The sequence below is a fragment of the Musa acuminata genome, chromosome BXJ2-8 (genome assembly GCF_036884655.1).
Source record: "Musa acuminata AAA Group cultivar baxijiao chromosome BXJ2-8, Cavendish_Baxijiao_AAA, whole genome shotgun sequence".
Taxonomy (NCBI): Eukaryota; Viridiplantae; Streptophyta; class Magnoliopsida; order Zingiberales; family Musaceae; genus Musa; species Musa acuminata.
The window spans coordinates 20,646,389-20,667,500 of NC_088345.1; the positions used below are offsets into that span (position 1 = coordinate 20,646,389).

The 21,112-nt window shown below is 36.7% G+C and overlaps 1 protein-coding gene and 1 long non-coding RNA gene across 2 annotated transcripts in view; both read left to right on the forward strand.

The window, feature by feature from the left end:
• The first annotated feature begins 10,079 nt into the window (after positions 1-10,079).
• Positions 10,080-11,773, forward strand: LOC135618428 (uncharacterized). The gene is made up of 2 exons (XR_010489005.1): positions 10,080-10,342; positions 11,209-11,773. It is a non-coding gene; the product is annotated as an uncharacterized LOC135618428 (long non-coding RNA).
• Positions 11,774-19,844: 8,071 nt separating this feature from the next.
• LOC103999207 (protein NODULATION SIGNALING PATHWAY 2) overlaps positions 19,845-21,112 on the forward strand; it is a 1,704-nt gene continuing 436 nt past the window's right edge. The window contains exon 1 of the mRNA XM_009420887.3: positions 19,845-21,112. This exon is cut by the window's right edge and continues 436 nt beyond it. Within this exon, the coding sequence (XP_009419162.2) occupies positions 19,918-21,112 (1,195 nt within the window). The 5' untranslated portion in view covers positions 19,845-19,917.

A 21,112-nucleotide genomic window follows, 5' to 3' on the forward strand; every position in this document is an offset into this window, starting at 1 on the left:
GAATTCAAGACTCATAGTTTTAGCGAAAGATTCACAGAGAGATTCATTCGTAGAACCAAAGATAATATCATCAACATAAATTTGAACAATGAGAAAATTATTTTCAAAGTTCTTGACGAATAATGTAGTATCAACCTTGCCTTTTATGAAATTATTTTCAATAAGAAAAGAACTAAGTCTCTCATACCAAGCCCTTGAAGCTTGTTTTAAACCATAGAGAGCTTTAGTTAATCTAAACACATGATTAGAGAGACTATTATTTTCAAATCCAGGAGGTTGTTCAACATAGACTTCTTCGGAAATAAAGCCATTAAGAAAAGCGCTTTTAACATCCATTTGAAACAACTTAAAATTATTACTACTAGCATAGGCAAGGAGCATCCTTATGGCTTCTAATCGAGCCACAGGAGCGAAGGTTTCTTCATAATCGATACCTTCTTCTTGGTTGAAACCTTTGGCTACTAATCTAGCCTTGTTTCTAACCACGATACCATTTTCATCTTGCTTATTTCTAAAGACCCATTTAGTACCAATAACTAAATGGTCATTTGGCCTAGGAACAAACATCCACACCTCATTTCTCTCAAATTGATTCAATTCATCTTGCATTGCGATAATCCATGAATTATCTTTCATAGCTTCATCAACACATTTGGGTTCAATTTGGGAGAGAAAAGCGGCGTTGGCACAAAAATTTTTAAGAGAAGATCGTGTTTGAACCCCCTTTGATGTGTCTCCTAAGATTAGCTCCTTAGGATGAGCATCTACATACTTCCAATCCTTGGGTAAGGAAATCTGGGAAGTGAATGCATCCAAGTTGCTAGTTGGAGACGGGGTTTCATTTAAATTCAAAGAATCAAAATTAACATCATCATCAAGATCATTTTTCCTAATTTCGGAAATCTCATTGAAAACAACATGAATGGATTCTTCAATAATTAAAGTTCTTTTATTGAAGATACGAAAAGCTTTAGAGACCGAAGAATAACCAAGAAAGATTCCTTCATCGGATTTAGCATCAAATTTTCCTAAGTTATCCTTTTCATTCAAGATAAAACACTTACAAAGACTTTAAAATATGAAACATTGGGTTTTTTGTTATTCCGTAACTCATAAGGAGTTTTGGTGAGTAAGGGTCTTACTAGAACTCTATTCAAAATATAGCATGCAGTGTTTACGGCTTCAGCCCAAAAGTATTTGGGTAGGCTATGTTCGTTCAACATGGTTCTTGCCATTTCTTGTAAATTTTGATTTTTTCTTTCTACTACCCCATTTTGTTGAGGATTTCTTGGAGTAGAGAAATTATGGTTGTATCCATTGAGTTCACAGAATTCTTGGAAATCATGGTTTTGAAATTCTCCACCATTATCACTTCTAATTGACGAAATCATAGAACCCTTCTCATTTTGAACAAGTTTACAAAACTTGGTAAAATATCTAAAGCATTCATTTTTCTGTTTTAAGAAGTAGGTCCATGTATATCTGCTATAGTCATCAACAATGACAAAGGCGTATTTGCTACCTCCTAGACTCGATGTAGAGATTGGTCCGAACAAGTCCATATGGATCAATTGTAAGGGCCTAGAGGTGCTTATTTGATTCTTAGTTTTGAAACTACCCTTAATTTGTTTACCTAATTGGCAAGCATCACATACATTATCTTTGATGAACTTGATATGAGGAATTCCTCTTACAAGTTCTTTAGATGATATTTGAGTGATTAGTTTCATGCTAGCATGACCTAATCTTCTATGCCAAAGCCAAGCATCCTCATTCAAAACCGAAAAACACATTTCATTACACAAATCATTAATGTCAATAGTGTATATGTTATTTTGTTTTAATGCAATCATAGACATGTGTTTATGTGGTTTTTCAATGATGCAAGCATTAGATTCGAATTTGACAATGTATCCTTTATCACATAGTTGACTAATGCTCAAGAGGTTATGTTTTAAACCAGCAACTAACAAAACATCTTCAATAAAGATGTTGGATTTGTTACCTATGGTTCCTTTGCCAATGATTTTACCCTTGTTGTTGTCTTCGAAGGTGACATAGCCTTCGTCTATGATAGTGAGCTTAGAGAATTGAGATGGATCTCCGGTCATATGCCTTGAGCATCCACTATCAAGGTACCATCTCTTGCTCCTAGCTTGCGATGGTGTGGGTTTCTACAAGAAAGGATGATTTTTAGGTACCCATTTGCTTTTGAGTGCCTCATAAATAGATCTATATTGTTTATCATGTTACATAGCATTTATCATGGTTCCTTTAGGAACCCAAATCAATTTATTTGGACTAATTTTCTTGAATGGACAATAGTGCGTATTGTGTCCAAGTTTGCAACAAAAGTTGCATTTGGTTTGGTGTTGAACATGTAAGATGAGGCCTTTTATGAAGGTGGTTGGATTTTGGTGAGAACTTCTCACAAATCCAATTCCACTCCTTTTTGGAACGTGACCCTTGTTTGCAAGGTTCATGTTTAATGACTTGCTACCAACCTCGAATTTCTTCAAGGTGTCTTTAAGTAGCAAGTTTTCTTTAAGTAGCAAGGATCATGGCATTTGATGCATGCATCTAAACTATCATGATATTCGGTTTTTAACTTATCAAAATCACAAGTAAAACTATCATGCTCCTTTTTTAGCAATTTATATTTTCTATTGATAATCTTGCTTTCATCAAATAAGTCATGGAAGGCATTTAATAATTCATCGAAAGATAAATCTGCATCTAATAAATTTGTTACCTCCTCTCCGATGGCCATTAAGGCATAATGAGCAACTTGCTCGGTGTTGGACTCCTCTTCTTCGGACACGCTCGAATCATCCCATATTGCTTTGAGCGACTTCTTCTTTGTTGTTCTCTTTTTGACTTGGGGACAATCACTCTTGTAGTGTCCCAGCTTTTTGCACTCATAGCAAATAACTTGGTCCTTCTTAGGTTCAAGTTTATTTTTAAACTTGTTTCTTTTAATGAATTTTTTAAATTTTCTTGTTAGAAGTGCCAAGTCATCGGCACAGTCCTCATCGCTTGAGTTTTCTTTCAAGTGGTCTTCCAAAGTTCTAAGTGTCATATCCTTCCTGTTCTTTGGAAGGATGACTTCTTGCTCTTCATGAGCTTTGCAAGTCATCTCGTAGGTCATTAATGACCCAATTAGTTCTTCAAGAGGAAAGTTGTTTAGATCTTTCGCCTCTTGAATAGCAATGACTTTAGGATCCCAACTCTTAGGAAGGGATCTTAGAATCTTATTTACGAGCTCAAAATCCAAAAAACTTTTTCCGAGTCCTTTTAGACCGTTAACGACATCCGTGAAACGGGTAAACATGTCGCCAATAGTCTCACTCGGTTTCATCCGAAAAAGTTCGAAAGAGTGTAACAAAAGATTGATTTTTGACTCTTTCACTCTACTTGTGCCTTCATGAGTCACTTCGAGTGTGTGCCAAATATCAAATGTGGTTTCACAAATCGAAACACGATTAAACTCGTTTTTATCAAGTGCACAAAATAAGGCATTCATAGCCTTTGCATTAAGAGCGAAAGCCTTCTTGTCCAAATCATTCCAATCGATCATTGGAAGAGAAGACTTCGAAAAACCATTCTCGACAAGATTCCAAAGTTCAAAATCCATAGAAATAAGAAAGATCCTCATTCGGGTCTTCCAATAGGTGTAGTCCGTCCCATTGAACATGGGTGGACGTGTAATAGAATGGCCCTCTTGGTTTCTGGCGTAAGCCATCTCTCTTGGGTTTTAATCCGTTTGAGAGTTAACCGAGCTCTGATACCAATTGTTAGGATCAAGAGCACTAAGAGGGGGGGGGTGAATTAGTGCAGCATAAATTTTTCAGCGATTAAAACGAAAGCTGCGTTCGTTCGATAAAAACGATTTCGATGTGAAAGCCGATTCTAAGATTACTTTAACTTGAGATTAAGTGAGAAGACGTTAAAGTAGATCTACGAAGGTAGTTTGTAGTTTATGATGGAAAGCATAATACAAGCGCAAACGGAAAAGCGACGTTCGTACGATAAAAGTCGATTTACGTCTAAACGCAGATTTGGAAAGTTCTGAACTTAGAAACTTGTTCGTAAGATCGCAGAAGGCAGTAAACAGTTATGATTGAAATCAAAACGTAAACGTAAACTGAAATATGATGATCGTACAGAAAAACGATTTACGTCTAAACGCAGATTCGGAAAGTTCTGAACTTAGAAACTTGTTCGTAAAATCGCAGAAGGCAGTAAGCTATTGAGAAGTTTGCAGTGAAGGTAAAAATGCTCAAAGGAAATGCAAACCGAGATTTAGAGTGGTTCGATCAATCTTGACCTACTCCACTTTTGGCTTCCTCCACCGACGAGGTCACCGACGTCAACTAGAGGCCTTCCTTCAATAGGCGAAAGCCAACCACCCTTTTACAGATTCACTCCTTTTGACGGGCTTAGGAGACAACCCTTATAGAAGTTTTCTCTCCTCTCTTTACAACTCAAACTTTGAAGAACAGAAGGAGGAGAACTTTTGGTCTTTACAACAGTTTTGAGCTTTAAGAATCACAGAAAGATATCAAGATTTCGAGTGTAAGTTGCTACCTTTCAGTGTTGAATGGGTGGGGTATTTATAGGCCCCAACCCAATTCAAATTTGGAGCTCAAAACTATCAATTCCCGAAATTCCCGGATCAGGCCGTTGCACCTCCTAACTGGGGCGGTTGCACCGCCTGGCAGAGCTCGAAGACTAAGCCTCTAGGCGGTGCCACCTCTGTCAGGGGCAGTTGCACCTCTCTGCCAGAGCTCGAAGACCGAGCTCAGGCGGTTGCACCTCCTGACTGGGGCGGTTAAACCGCCTAGTAGAGCTCGAAACTTGAGCTCAAGCGGTGCCACCTCTTGTCAGGAGATGTTGCACTGCCCAGTCTCGCTCGAAGACTGAGCCCAGGCGGTTGCACCTCCTGGCTAGGGCGGTTGCACCGCCCAGTCTCCCTGGGAGACTTAGCCCAAGCGGTTGCACCTCCTGGCTTGGGCGGTTGCACCTCCCATAGCAACCAAGGTCCGAATGGGTTGATCCATTCGGTCCAATTTGCGTTTTTCAGGGGCCCAATTGCCCCAAGATTAAGCTAATAGGATCACCTCCCATTTTCAACTTAATCATTAGTGCTAACTACGATAAATCCTAAGACAATTTCTGCAGCTTGCTCCGGTGCGTCAATCGCATCTTCCAGCGAGCTTCCAGCGAACTTCCTTCGATCATCCGATGAACCCTCGATGATTCTCCTGCGGACTTTCGGCAAACTCCTGGACTTGCGACGATCCACTTGGCAAGTTCCGACGAGCTTCTTTGGCAAGCTTCTGGACTTCTCGGATTTGTTCCCGCAGAACCTCCGACGACTGTCCGAACTTCCGTTGAGCTCTCGAACTCCCAACGTGATCATTGTCATGACTCCGGCGCAACTCCTGCTGCATGTCTTACTTTCATCGTAGTTAATCCTACACACTTATCTCAACACATAGAGTAGACAACAAATGACAATTGACTTCATCATCAAAATCCGAGATTCAACAATGAGTAGGTAAGGCAGTTGCAAAATAAGAAACCAAGCATAGAAAGGGAGGCATGATAATTTTATAGTGGTTCGGTCTTTGTGACCTACATCCACTCCTGATATCTCTTCAGTTGAGGTCACCGACTCCTATAACTTTCAATCTCCTTGGTGCAATGTCCAATCCTTCGTCCTAATGCTCGAACTCATGGCACAAAGTCCTTCTGCTGGTACGTCGACCAATCCTCCGACCCGACGTCAAATCTCCTAACATGTTCAACTATAGTCCAAAGTATAATTCCTCCTACTTTAATCAATTTGTTTGTCTTTAATCGAAGCTAATCCTACGTCACTCAAATTGTAGATTAGATCACAAACTTATCAATTAATTTCATCATCAAAATCTGAGATTCAACACTTAGGCTAGAGTGAACATGTCAAAAGATTGGACGTCAGTAGGAGGATCGGTCGATGTGCTGACAGAAAGACTTTTAGTGTGAGTTTGGGCATTGGGCTAACAGATCAGACATTGCGCTAAAGAGATCAAAAGTTACAGGAGATCAACATATCAATTAGGTAATACGCCAAAAGAGAGGACGATACATTGAAGGATCGGACGAAGCGCCGGATGAACCAATGATATACCAGATAATATAGAATTCTAGTCTTCTAATTGGTTGTCCTAATTAGTTGTTGTTAGGTCATAATTGAGTTAGTTTCGGGTGTAACCATACCAACTCAATTAGGGGCCCATTAGGCTTGAGTTGAGACTATTTTGGGCCAAGTGGAAGGCCCATTCGGTCACCCGAGGTTAGGTGGAACTATCTATGAGCTAGAAATATTAAGAGAACAATTTTTCAAGCTGTTAGACGGTGGTACTGCCCATACATAGTCTCCTAGACTGTGTAAGGTGGTGGTATCGCTAGTCTAAGCGGTGGTACCACCTAGGCATAGTCTCTCAGACTATGTCGGGTGGTGGCACCACCCAAACATAGTCTTTTAGACTATGTCAAGTGGTGGTACTATTAGTTTGAGTGGTGGTACCGCCTAATGTCAATGCTAAAGGCGGTGGTATTGCCTAGTACAAGAGGTGATACCACTAGGACCTAGGAAACCCGAGATGAGATCTTTTTTAGCTTCATTTTTTAAGTCATTTAAGGTCTATAAATACCCAATTATTTATACTTGGAAGAGCAAGAAATTGTGTAAAAATTAAGAAAGATTCCTTATGAAAAATGTTATAAATCTCTCTTAATATAGAGTCACCTCTTCCTAGTATTTAGAAGTTCTTCTAAATAGATAAGTGAGGTATAAGTGTAAAAGAGAGAGGTATAAATATTTTTTCCTAAGCCTATAAAAAGGAGAAAAAGTTGTAAGGACAGTTGATCTTCACCTGTTGGAAAGAAGATCAGTAGTGGAAACCAATGGCCTTGAGTAAAAAGGAATTGAGATGGGACGTAGGTTATGACGATCGAAACATTATAAATCTAGTTTGTATTTACTTTATGCTTTTCATTTATGTTACAAACTGATTTACTTATTCACTACACTTATGAACTCTTTCAAGTTAAACTCATATTTCCAATATAGGATTTATTGAACGAGATTTTTGAATCGATGTAATTTTTATGAAAGCACTAATTCATACAACCCCTCCGCCCCCCGCACCCCCCCACCCCCCTCTTAGTGCCGATTTCGGTCCGAACATAAAATACAAATGCTTACCCAAATATTTATTTATTTTGGTTATTTAGATTCCACAAAATAGAAACAATGTGTTATGGCCTCTCTATACTAAATTCCTTGTAATTTTCTGTAGACAACTCCAATTTACACAAAACTTTTTCCACCTGAATATAGACTCATATATCTTTCAAATAATATCTTGTTTAAGTAAATTCGAGTAAAATTTGTTATCTAAATATCTTATCTAATATGTCTCGTAGATTATGCTAAAATAGATTTATTTTTAAATTTACCTAATCTTGCTTCTACCTTTTTGAACTTGATTTCAATTAAAATTCTTTATTCCATTAAGCCTTTGCATAGTTGTTTTAAGGTCTTGTATCTCTTATCATTAGTTCTTATCATATTTGAATAAGCTATGCAAAAGTCTATGTTTGTCTTATATTGTTTCATATGTGCATATGTATGTTTTTGTTGTTTCATATGTACTTTCTATATATGCTAATTTTTTTATGAGATAATATAATTTTTTACAAAAATAGAGAAAGGGAGTTAAGAACATTTACTATAAATGTGAAATAGCATTATGTGTAGAGCTTATGATATTCTTGTCGGCCATAATGACTTCATCCAGATATTTTGAATAGAGTTTCCAAACATAGAATACTTATATTAATAGTTATCAAGAAATGGATTGATCATACTATATTATGATCTCACTTCACCCTCTATATTCTTTTGATATGTTAGCCAAAGTATATGTATACGCCTTTCTATGCATTCTTTGGATATAAATGAAGTGAATAAAATGTTAAATATTATCCTTCAGCTTATGTTTCTTATTTGTTCTCATTGATATACTTCTAAATATTTTTTACTTTAATAATATACTCCTAAGTGCTTTTTACTTTATTGTTGTACTCCTAAATATCATTTACTTCATTGATATACTCCTAAATATTCTTTACTTTATTGATATATACCTAAATGTTCTTTATTTCATTGATATGCCCCTAAATATTATTTGCTTCATTAATATACTTCTACATGTTCTTTACCTTATTGATATACTTTCAAATATTTTTTATTTCATTGATATGCTCCTAATGCTCTTTACACTATTGTTATGAATGAATCAAAAGAAATGTCAATTATGACTCTACTCTTGAACTAATGACTTGTATCTTGATATTGAATAGCTTATATATTATTCTTTGCTTTCTTATTATATATTCTTCTAATGAAATAATATTTATAATTCTTGTATCTAATAAAATAACATCTATGATTCTTGTATCTAATGAAATGATATTTATAATTCTTGTATCCATGCCTTACACCTTAATATTATGGTCATATGAGCTACCATCTCTTCATCATGAGTATATTAGTTACTTACTTAGTTTTGTAGCTTACTCTATTGCTATATAAAATTATCAGATTAGCTTGTCACTCATTAAAATATTAGGTTGTTAATGATTTTGAGTAGGTCTCAGGGTTTATGGAGTTATCGAGTGATGTGTTGAATGATTATAAACTTCACAGGTGTTATAGATGTGAATCAAATTTTAATACTCTTAGTATTGTCAAATAATATTATCTTAGATCCTAATTTTGGATTGTGGACGAATCAAAATTTTTTTGATTTAAAATAAGTTCACAAATTTTGAAATGCATTATTTGGAGTAGGGTGAGGGGGGGGGGGGGGGGACGGGGTTTAACACAATGAGACATGAATCACATAATTAGGCAAGCTTGTGATCAAGGATGATCTTAATAATACTTAACCAAATTGGCCAACCTCTATTGAAGGGCCCTTGAAGACTCAAAGCCCTATTCGACCAAGTAAAGCTTATATCATAACAGTCCACTCACCTCTATCCCAATTCTAATTAAACTAATATTAGGATAACCCTCACCCAAATAGGGGTAGCCATAAGGAGAAGATAGTGCCAACTCCTAATAAGAGTAGGAGAGGAGAGGAGAGGAGAGGAGAGAAAAATGAGGACAACAGTAGTACCCTTCTTCCTTCTATCTAGCCTTCCAATCAATCTAGAATAACTTTCTAGCTTAGAGCAGCAACAAAAGAAAGAAGAAGAGAAAGAAAGTCTTAGTAGTCCTTATCCAATAGTTGCTGAGATCAGCACATAAAGAGAATTCTTATGTCAACTTGTTACATGATTCTACAATAGAAAACTATTGTAAATCCAATAGCCAAAACTCTGCATCAAGCTTTGCCCAACTATTATAAGAAGCTCATATAGGCTGTGCCTAACTATTATAAGAAGCCCATATAGGCTGCTGTCTATTATCCAAATTTCAAGAGAAGATTTTAACAATAAAGAAAAAATGACGAGACCAAAATCAACAGTATTCCACAAACTATCGTGAGCACATGCCTAAAGATAATCTATGTTCTTACACATATATGTCTTCTATCATATTTTTATTTTATTATTTTTAGTCTTCTAGTTAATACTTTAATTTTACAAGCAATATAGATTGTTTCTTTTGATTTTATATTTATTTTTTAGCGATAATTTGATTTTATCAGGTAAGATTTCGCTTATTTCCCCGGAGCTCTCGAATCACCGGTCGACAGCGAGGGGCTACCACGGATCAAATTATGCTGATGGGGACTACTCGCTCAGACCTTGGCAACACCATGCTAGGCGCTAATAGGTTGAAGCCCATCTGCAGGTCGAGAGGTCACGAGAGGAGGCGTTATGATTTGGAAAAGTCGGTGTCCACGGGAAGAACTCGTGACCCCACTATAACTTTCGTAGAAGCTTTAGTGTTTAAAGAGGACACAAGTGACTCACGAGAAGACATCATAGCCTTATATGAATATGCAGAAGAAATCGATGCCGGATAGGTAGTAGTTGGAACTTTGGGGTTTGCTTCCTCACACAACATCGCCGTAGGGACCAAGGGGACATTCTTGATCAGAATAGCACCTCCTCCCTTGTTCGATAGTCCCCTAGATGCTTTGATTTGAGATAACTCAGCCTTGCTGATTAGAATCCTGGTAGCTTTTGAAAACAGAGGGAATGCACGATCCTTACCAACATGAAGGGGGAGGCGTCTTGCTGTTAGCGATGAGCCACAAACAGCCATGAGAGAGGGGTAAGAAGTGAAACACTAGTAGAGTTTTTGTCTCTAAAAATTGGCCTCAAGTTATATGAACGTTGTTTTGTTCCTTATGTAATAAAGAAATATTTTGGTTCTGATGGTGTCAGAAAATATGATTTGGTGTTTGTTTTTATAAATGAAAATAGATATTGTGGTAAATGACTGGATTATGGATATGGTGTTTAATTGATCTAGTGAGTTCATAAGTAATTGTTAAGCATCTTTGAGTTGACTATGGGATTTATGGATTGATCTAGTGACGTATTGAATGATTAAAAAATTATATAAATTTTATAGGATGTGAATGAGAATTGAATTATTTTTGTATCTTCAATCTTATATTATGGATCTTATTTGATTTCGGATGATTGAATTTTTTTTGTTTAAAATAGTTTCGTATCTCAATAATTTTAATGTATGAATGTTATTTTTAGAGTGTGATAAGAGTATCTTAATAATAGCACAACAAAATTAGTGCAAAAAAATTACAACAGAATTAAGAATGAAAAATATGGGATGAAAACGAGCTCCTTTTCACGATGTTGTCATAGGTAAACTTTATTATTCCCCTTTGCGGTTGGCGCTGGTCATCTTTGCAAGTATCGCCCATCGTTTTTGACCAATTGATGATGTCATGGAACATCACCTCCCGACATGTCCAAAAAACCAAAGTAATTGTAGAGCTATCACTACCCTTGGACAAGCACTCGAATGGCTAGCTTTGAGAACACACAAGCAAATAATTGTTGTTGTTGCTTCTTTAGCTTAGCAAACTGATGGCTCTGACGTGACTGATGTTAAACAATGACGGATGCAGAAAAGAGCTCCAAGTGTCGTCTTATTGTGGAATTCTTTTGCAGTATAGAAGCAGCAATGGACGGCAGGCAAATCACGCAGATTGGAAGATACGGCGCTTGACGTAAGGGGCAAAGCAAAGGCTCTCATTTGATTAATGCCCACCGATCGAGTGGTAGGTGCCAAATGGTCGTCCGCCGTCTCCAAGTACAACTAATTTCCATTCAAGAAGAACAGCGAAATGTAGTTTTAGGTGAGACTGCGTGACTGTGTATCTTCGTCTAAGATGCCTAAACCTTGCAGTGTTGTTCGTTCTTTGTTGCATGTTCACGTTTCTTGATGATGATCAGCCTGCAAACAATTTGTTAGGTCAAACTGGAGGTTTATGTGGGTTTAATCTTCTTTCTTTCTAATCAGCTGGCATAAACTGATAAGTTGGTAGAGGAACTTAGTAGTCTTATAACAGGAAGCCAGATCTGGTAGAATTTTAGTCTAGGGCTTAGGTTTTGCTTCAGATAACTGTGGCTTAGTAAGATGGCATGATCAGTGCACCGTGCCATGCATGCATGCAACGAGATCTAAAATACTCATTAGTGACTGCTGCAACATGCAGCCAGGAAACAACTCGTACTTTTTCCAGTGTAAATATGTTGTTCGCTTGTGCTGCCATTTTCTGCCTTGAATTTGATAAACGATCAGCTGTGCCTTGTCTTGTTCCACGTTGAAAGCAACCAAAAAGCGAATGATTATTTGAAAGGTAGTCAACGACAAAATTTATATGACTGGTATAAATGAATGGTTGGGCTGATATTGGAAGTTACCCTAGCTGATGCTGGTCTTTCAGAAACACTAGTGTGTGCGAGTACATCACATTCCCAACCTGGTTCTGCACCCAAAGAATTTGTTGTTTTACTGCAAGTTGATGATATCTAAAGATCATCTATTGTTCTTTCTCTTGGCCTTAGCCTCCACACACCGGTGTTCAAGGGCCATCGCAGACCTGCTAACGACCAAATTGATCACCATGTGCACAACAGCTGCCAGAAGCACATGACATGGTTCTTTTGATCAAAGTTTAAGCTAGGAATAATGACAACATGCAGCTTTTGCACGGATTATATGGATTCATTCATCGCCTGATACATTGAAGATAAACCCTTCAAATAACTTTGAAGTTCGGACAATTATAAACATATTACGTGATCGTCATTGATTGTGTTTTCAATGAGATTGACATTTATAATTTATTGTGCGAAAATTTGCATGTGATATTGTCACAATATCCACTTGCCAAATTTGAGTCGCTGTGAAGCCAGAATGCAACAAAAGAAATTAGAGAGGCCCGAGTTGGAAATTTCGTTCAAGTATCCATGTAGTACAAGGACTGACTTAACCTTGGTCCCTTTTGTTTTTTGTTTTTTTAATCTATTCCATGACTTTATCTTCCAAGAATTAGTGAATATTCATTGTTGATAAAGTTATGGATGACAAACTTACTACCATCCAAACATTGTACTGAGATCAAGGGTTAAAAAGCGAGTGATTAGCAAAATAGAACAAAAAGCTTTCGATGAGACACCTATTGGGTGCATTCACTCGTAAGTGGATGATCTTGGTTCATTGAATACTAGAAATCAAAAGCTTTCTCCCTCGAGGATGTCAAGATCCTTTTGAAAAAGGCTTGAAAAGACCAAGAATAAGCCTTCGCTTTCCTTCTCAAAGGTTTATAGAGTTTGTATAATGCCATGGTCATGCATATACATGAACTAAAGACCTTCCACAAACAAATTTTGTTTTCAGTTTCAATTTTGGAAAATGTCATTGTAAAGTCTCAAGATATTGCCAAGATTTCTACAAAACAAAAAAGGCCGTTATATACTAATTTCAAAAAAGCATTTCTTCAAATTAAGTTATTACGTTTCATAATCTCCAGGGTTGTAGAATTTATAATAGTCTACAACCTTACAACTACAGGTGCAGCATTGATTGGCATAGACTAGTAATGAGGGACCACTACATGCTAAGACAGTTTAATGAGTTCTATATTCAGATCTAGCCAACCCTGACAACATTAATCTAACACTTGCCAATATGCTGAAGTATATTATATCTGCTTCTGATCATTAAGGTTTATGCTGAAGTATATGCTTCCCTACAAGCATACCAATATGGCTTGTGTCTGCAGTTATCATTAGTACACTTGTTGAGCCCTTCGTTAGTCAGCATTTTTGTCTGACGCTACAACTCTATTCCAAACTTGACCTAATAGTCCGAATGAGATGGCCTAAGCTAAGGCATATGACAAGCATCTTAACGGACGGCATCTGGTGGTTCTCTTGGTATCTTGTTATTTAATTAGGCTCATCGAAATTTGTGAATTAATATTAAAGATTCTTCAAAGACTGAAAATGACAGCTATATAAAGTAGTGAAGTTGAGAATCTTTCGAGTATAATATATATATATATATATATATATATATATATATATATATATATATATATATATATATATATATATATATATATATATATATATATATATATATACATATATTTATATGTCCTGTGATGCATCTCCAAAAGTTCAACTGAACTTATGGTGATAATATAATAGAGTGGAGGTAGCGATGGCATGATTCAATTTGTACTTGCAAGTTGCCTTAATAAAAGAAGGAAGAGAGCTTTGTATTTATAAGCTTAACTTTTGTCTTAATAAAGGAAGGAAGAGAGCTTTGGATTTATCGACCTCATTTTTGTACAGAAGCTCTCGAAAAATTGACATGTAACTTTGCGTCCGAAGGTATATATACTCGGTGATGTTGTTGACGCTGACAACCTTGATACTATTTTAGTGTTTGTATTCATTTGGTGATCGACAATCCACGTGATGACTGGATCTGGCTTAATTAACTTGAGGTCAGTGATTGGTCCAATGAATTGTGTTGTGTGGTTTCAGTATCTACCTGAAATGTGGATTTGATGGAAGAAAGGATTTCACCTTTCATGTGCTAAAAGCATTCTTATATCAAAGGATTAAGTTCCCATTATTTCAAACAAGACCTTCGGTACAGGATGGCTTGAGCTTTTATGTTCTTTTTATATTGTATACTTCGTCAATTCTTGCCCTTTTTGGTTTTTCTTCTTCTGTCACTTCCTCGTCATTACTTGTTCTTTGTTATCCTTTTAGCTGTCAAAAGGTAATCCCCGGATAATATTATAACATTATAACTTTGAGCTCCTGATGTCATGTCTGTGTTTATTGATAATATTATAATACTAGAAAGAAGGAAAAGAACAACTGATGGCCAAGTTTTTTTTCCCATATAGAGATGGATAAATTAATTACATCACAAGTCTATTACAGATCACTCCCTACTCAAAGCATAAAATACTAAATTCATGATGCCAATATGCAGTTCATAAATGATCAACTTTGTATATCTTTGGCATGGTCAGCCAGTCAATAGGCACGCCTATTGTCTTCTCTAAAAATATGACCCTTCCTCCATTTAAGAAAAAGAAAAAAAAAAGAAAACAGTAAAAAAGTCTAATGGAATTAAGCAAAAAACCAAGAGGGAGGTTTCTCCACTATCAAAATATTTACATGTCACTCAATATTAGTCTCAATAAAGAGTTAATATCACTAGATGGAAGTACGAAGCCTACCCCACCTAATTCTATTCCAGCATCAAAAGAAAATCAACATTCAACTTTATGCAATCATTGTCTAGCCTTGTCCATTTTATTTGAAGAAATTATCTCTCCCTATTTATCCCTTCATTTTGGTTTTAAAAAAGATTGTTATATAGATATGATATGAGAGTGCTATACTAGACGAAGAGTATCTAGTATTTCTAAATATTGTTTCATTTCTAGTCATCAAGATCATCCATAAGTTATTGAAAATAAGGATTCTCACATGAGTGTTATTGACAATTAAGTTATTAGTAATAAGAAGGAAAGATCAGCAAAAAAAATCTCATGCTTTAGAAAATGTGTTGTTGGCTATAAGGACTATTATAGTAAAAATAATAGGAAACTAGGTAGTCTATCAGAGATATTAAGTGTATGATATAGTAATTTTCAACAACAAAGAATTGTTGGGGTAAATCAAGATGACTCCAAAGGGACTTTTAAGGAATACAATTGTTACTAAAAATATTAGAAGAGGATGGTGAGAACTTATATATTAGCCTGATTGATAGTTATCTTTTAGACAAATATTGATTGTCTTTTAGATAAATATTCAATATATACTAAAGGAGGAAGAGATGCTCATGAACTAACAAATCAACTTTGATAAAAATGAAAAGTAGCTCACCACCAAGTTTAAAATCACAATGGGATACAAAAAGTTCATACCCAACGGAAATTAAACAAGGATATAGAACTAGAAAATAAAAGACTCGCCACTCAAGGACGCATCCAAGAGATACATAGTTTATGAGAGCACTCCAAGAGAGCTTCTACTAAAATATCATTAGTTTCTAAAGTACATTTTAAGCCTTAAACACTAAAATAAGTACTAGTGCATGAAACAACCCTTCATGCATAGGGAATTTTAAAATTAAGTGTTTACGGTTGCTAACCAACTCCTTTAATGCATTCCTTGGTCATGAAAAAAACATCTTGAAACAGTTTTAACTTTGTACAGAAAATATACTGATAAGCTGTCATATTTGAGTTGGTTGAGTTGGAGATTATGAGGCATCATTGTTGGTTGAAAAAAATATATTATATCATAATCAAGGTTCATATGATCAAATTGTAGTAAATTAGACACTCCCGTGTCACAAGTATATATTTCAAACAATTTAGTTAGTATTGTTCTCAAGATTGATAAATAATTTATAGTCCTAAGGATTAATAAGATAGTTAACAAAAATAAGTTTATGTTTAATAAGTAGATCGTATTTGTGATTATCATTTAGATCATTAATAAAGTCATTATTCCTAATTACAAGAGAAAAACTAGAACGAAGAGTATTCATATGCATGATAAATAGTTTTCAATACTAGTTGCACCCAAAATTAGGAGGATCCTAAGAATAATGAGACATATATTTAGCAAAAATAACATTAGTCTAAAGTCAAGAAACTTGATTTAAGAAAAGACTGATTTACTTCACTTGTAAAATAATTTTGGTAATATTGGGGTAATGAATACCTAATCCCCCTCCGATTTAGGTCTACTAATAATTTTTTACAAAATCAAATGTATCTCATAAAAAATCTAATTTTCGAAAGAAAATTTCTAATAGTACTTTTAATATTATTGATGATGAATTTAGGTATCCATAAGACATTTAAAAAATGTAAAGGAATAGTATTAAGAGTGATTATGCCTATTTACAAAAGTTGGGTCCTATTCCCTTCACTCAATTTATTAAGAATTTAATTATTAAAATAATTAAATACATCTTTGGATATTCTACGAGGGATATCATGATCCCCAAATACTTGAAAGGAAGTTTTTCCTCTCTAATATTAAAAAACACATAAAGCTCAATTTTTCCTTTTTGTGGGTAATCTTGAAAAAGTAAATTTATATTTTTAAAATATTTATTTTCTAATTAGTTAAGGCCTTATAATGTTGGAAAACCTTAGGAATGATTTAATAGGATTTCTTATTGGACATAAAGAATAAAAGTATATCATTAAAAAACGTCAAGTTGGTTAGTTTGAATATGTTTTGAAATGTAAAGGGTTGAGATTACAAAAATTAACAGCTTGATTTAGAAAGTGAGAAAGAAGTTAAGCCACTAAGAAATATATAAGGGGTTCTCTTTGCCTAATATCCCTTTGACTTTTACGATAAGAAAACTGATCTCCATTAATATAACAAGCGATTGAGGGAGGCCTCATCTTCCAAAATCCAAGAGATAAACTTAGGAGAAATATTAAAGGCCAAAAGAGCATCATTGTTCACCTTCCCGGATAGACAATCATGTGTCTTCTTAAGATCAAGTTAGATGAGCACAAGAGGGTTTTGCCCCTTAGATTTATAGAATGAGCTAATTCTTGAATAATCAATATGATTTTATGATATTATGGATAATATAACTCTTAATAGACGTCAATTGCTGAAAGGATATTATAATCTTATCAAAAAGAGATATGATCCTATTAGAAAGAATTTTAACAAGGACCTAATAATTTACATTATAAATGAAGTATTATCCTTTAATTATAGGTTATGACAGAACTTACTAAACCCGAGCATGATTGTCTTAGGATGCTCAATGATAGTACTATTTACCTTAAGTTGGTGAATATAATTTTGCCTATGAGACCAAGTGATAATGTTATGGTAAAACTTAGTATTTCTATTCCCCTCGTTTATCCATGTAGTTTATCTTTAAAGTACCATTTAATTTTTTACTTCGGATATAATTTTTTAGTCAATCTTTTAACTAAACAATTTTTTTCTAACTTTTCCCAAATACTTATGATGGAATATTTATTAATAACATTATAGATAATATTAATGATAATTGAAAGATGAATATTACTTACACATTTTACTTCAATCCTCTCTTGATCTTCATTACTTATATTTTCATGTTTACTTACTTAGCCTTTCAATATGCTTGTGAGGTTTTATTGAACAAGAAGATAATCAATTATTAGAGGGAGAAGACTACAAAAATCAAAAGAGAAATTTCAAAGATCAACAAATAAAGAGTAAACAAAAAACTTATAGAAGATTTTTGTAGGTTGACACTCCTTGCCTACCTCCATCGAGAAAATTAAAATTTTTATTATATAAAAATAAATACAAGAAATCACTCTCTCTTGTGTTAACTCAAATCTAAATTCAAAATCTCTTTCGAACTCTTCTCAGTCCTTTGAGGACCTAAAACTCAAGGAGCACATAGTGTTTTCTTCTATGTTTTTCTCATCAAATTATTAAGACATATATCATATTTACATCAATAAATCCATTTCACCAAGGATTTATTTATTTATACTTGAATTCCTACTCCTTACCTAATCTTTTAAATAATTTAAATATAATGACTCATAAAAATATTTATCAATCCTAACAGTATATATACTGCCATAGAGCTTAGATTAAGTCATTTTGTATCAAGGCAATATTATAATACTTTTTTTTTGCACTAGGAAGTCAAGGAATTGTTTCGTGAATTGTTTCATGAATGAGAGAGCTCGATTGCTAATATAAAATGATTCTTGATAAGATAAAATAATTTAATATTAGTGACAAGATCACAACAAGGCGCTTGAACGGATAGATCGAGTGAAACTTGTTGCTAGATTTGATTCATCACAATAGTTCCTTACTTTATTTTATTATTTACAAAAGGTAAGTGATGAAGACATGGTTGGAACCTAAAGCTTTTTGATTAATCGTCAAAGGATTTACTAACTAGACTAATTGATATCTTATATTATGTTTTACTATTTTTAAGGCTCTTATCCCGTCACAAAGAACAAAGTATATGACATTTTGATCAGAACAATTTTATTTTTCTGAGATGCAATTCATAAAGTATTTCCTATACCAATTCCTTTTTGCATGGTAGTTTATTATAGCCAATCTCCCCACATTATTCTGTGTTATTTGTAATATGAATTAGTTTATCTTACTAATGTAGAAAGGAATAGTGAAAACAATTCTCGGCAGTCTTGTTGAAACGCTGGACAATAATTAACACCGGGCAGAGAATGACAACGGGATTGAAGTGTCAAGTTGTTGCTGCTGATCAGCACACCATCATGGCCTTATTCTAATAAGAGGCAACAAGAATCTCCATTAACAATGGGTTTCAGGACCCAGTCCAATGTGCTGGACAACAATCTTGGAGCAGTCATCAGATCAACAGCCAATCGAAAGATTGACCACTTGAACAATCAATGCAGGTGCAGGCGAACCAATAATGAAGGATCAACAAGTTTACTGGGTGGCAATCCAGACCCTTGCCATCATATCACCTTGTCTCTCTGATTCCAAACGCCCACCTCTGTTCCTCACGAGGGAGTTAGATCTAAACAATATCAGAATGCCGGCAGAATGAGCTGCTTACGCTGTGCTGATCATGTCCAACTTGTTTGAGAGTCCCCTTTCTCAGGGTGACCTACATGGAGGCTTAAACTAAGAGGATCTCCAAAGACTAATGAAGGAGACCGATTGGTAGTACAAATTTATGAAGAGCAGGTAGCCTCTTGTACTCTCCAGTGATCTCATCATGGCAAAGGATGTGTAGGATTATATTATACGTTCATGTTGAATCATCAAACCATTTACCTTTTCGCTGATGGTGATGGATTCCTATCGAAATCACTGAGAAGTAGACGAAACGCTGTTGAAAAATTACTCATTATAGAAGAACTTGCTTATTGTGATCAACTATAAGTATAAAGTGCTAAACCAGAGATGAAACGAGAGAAGAAATTATGTGGAATTGCTAGGTCTCTGTTCCAATATTACGATGTGGTAGGAAGGAAAGCCTCTTTTGTCTCATTTGTCTAATTTATTCCCATTTTTTCTAAATTAATCTTCTTAGGGTGTAGTAATTTCCAATGTCTGCAAACCCAACCACAACACAAGCAGCAGTCACTGAAACCAGCTTAAAATATTGTGTTATAATATTTAAACCAACAGGTAAATTTGTCGATTAATGGCAACAAAGTCTCATCACCATCTCTTCTCTTTCCCCCTTTTCCTTTGTTCTGGTTTCCCAATTCTATGTCTATATAGGAGGCGAGTGATCATAGCATGAGACGCACGTAGGTAGACAAAACAACAGTGATGGAAGTGGCTATGGAGGAAGCAGTAGCTCCCTCCGGCTGCAGCTCCACCACCACCACCATGGACGACGACTTTATATGTGCCTGGAACGACTGGAACCCTGCCGTGGATTGGGGATCGTTCTCCTCCGTCGCAGACGATTTCCACGAGCTCATCGAGTCCATGATGTGCCCCGACGTCGTTGACAGCCCTGACGGCCTCATGTCCGTGTCCCAAACTCCGTCCTACAACTCGAGCCCAAGCAGCATGGCGACAAGTGCCGACACGCCTGCTGAGGAGGATGTGGGTGCCGGCGGTAGTCATGACGGCGATGAGAAGGGCCTTCGGCTTGTTCACCTGCTGGTGGCGGCGGCGGAAGCCCTTGCGGGTCCGCACAAGAGCCCGGAGCTAGCCCGGGTGATATTGGTTCGGCTCAAAGAGTTGGTGTTGCAGGCCGGCGCCGGCGCTGGCGTCGGAGGGACGAGCATAGAGCGTCTGACCGCGCATTTCACCGATGCCTTACAAGGCCTGCTCGACGGTAGCGCCAGTGCTCACTGTGGTGGCCGAAATTCATTCCGCGACGGCCACCTCCACCACCACACGTCCGATGTGCTCACGGCGTTCCAGCTGCTCCAAGACATGTCTCCTTACATAAAGTTCGGCCACTTCACGGCCAACCAGGCGATCTTGGAAGAGACCCTGGGCGAGCGCCGAATCCACATAATCGACTACGACATCGCCGAGGGAGTACAGTGGGCCTCCCTGTTGCAGGCGCTGGTGTCGCGCCCCGGCGGGTCCCCGCCGCCGCACCTGCGCATCACCGCCGTCACACGAGGAGGAAGCCGCGCCATGCGGGAGACCGGGCGGCTTCTGGCGGCGTTCGCGGCATCGGTCGGGCAGCCTTTCTCCTTCTCACAGTGCCGCCTCGACGCCGACGAGCAGTTCCGCCCCGCGGGTGTGAAGGTGGTGAAGGGCGAGACGTTGGTGATGAACTGCGTGCTCCACCCGACCATGAACAACACACGGAGTGGGTCGGCGTCGTCGGTGGCTTCATTCCTGCGGGGAGCAGTGGAGCTCGGGGCGAAGGTTGTGACGCTGGTGGAGGAGGAGGAGCAGGAGCAGTCTGAAGAGAGAGGCTTTGTGAGGAGGTTCATGGAGGAGTTGCACAGGTACTCGGCAGTGTGGGACTCATTGGAGGCCGGGTTTCCGATGCAAG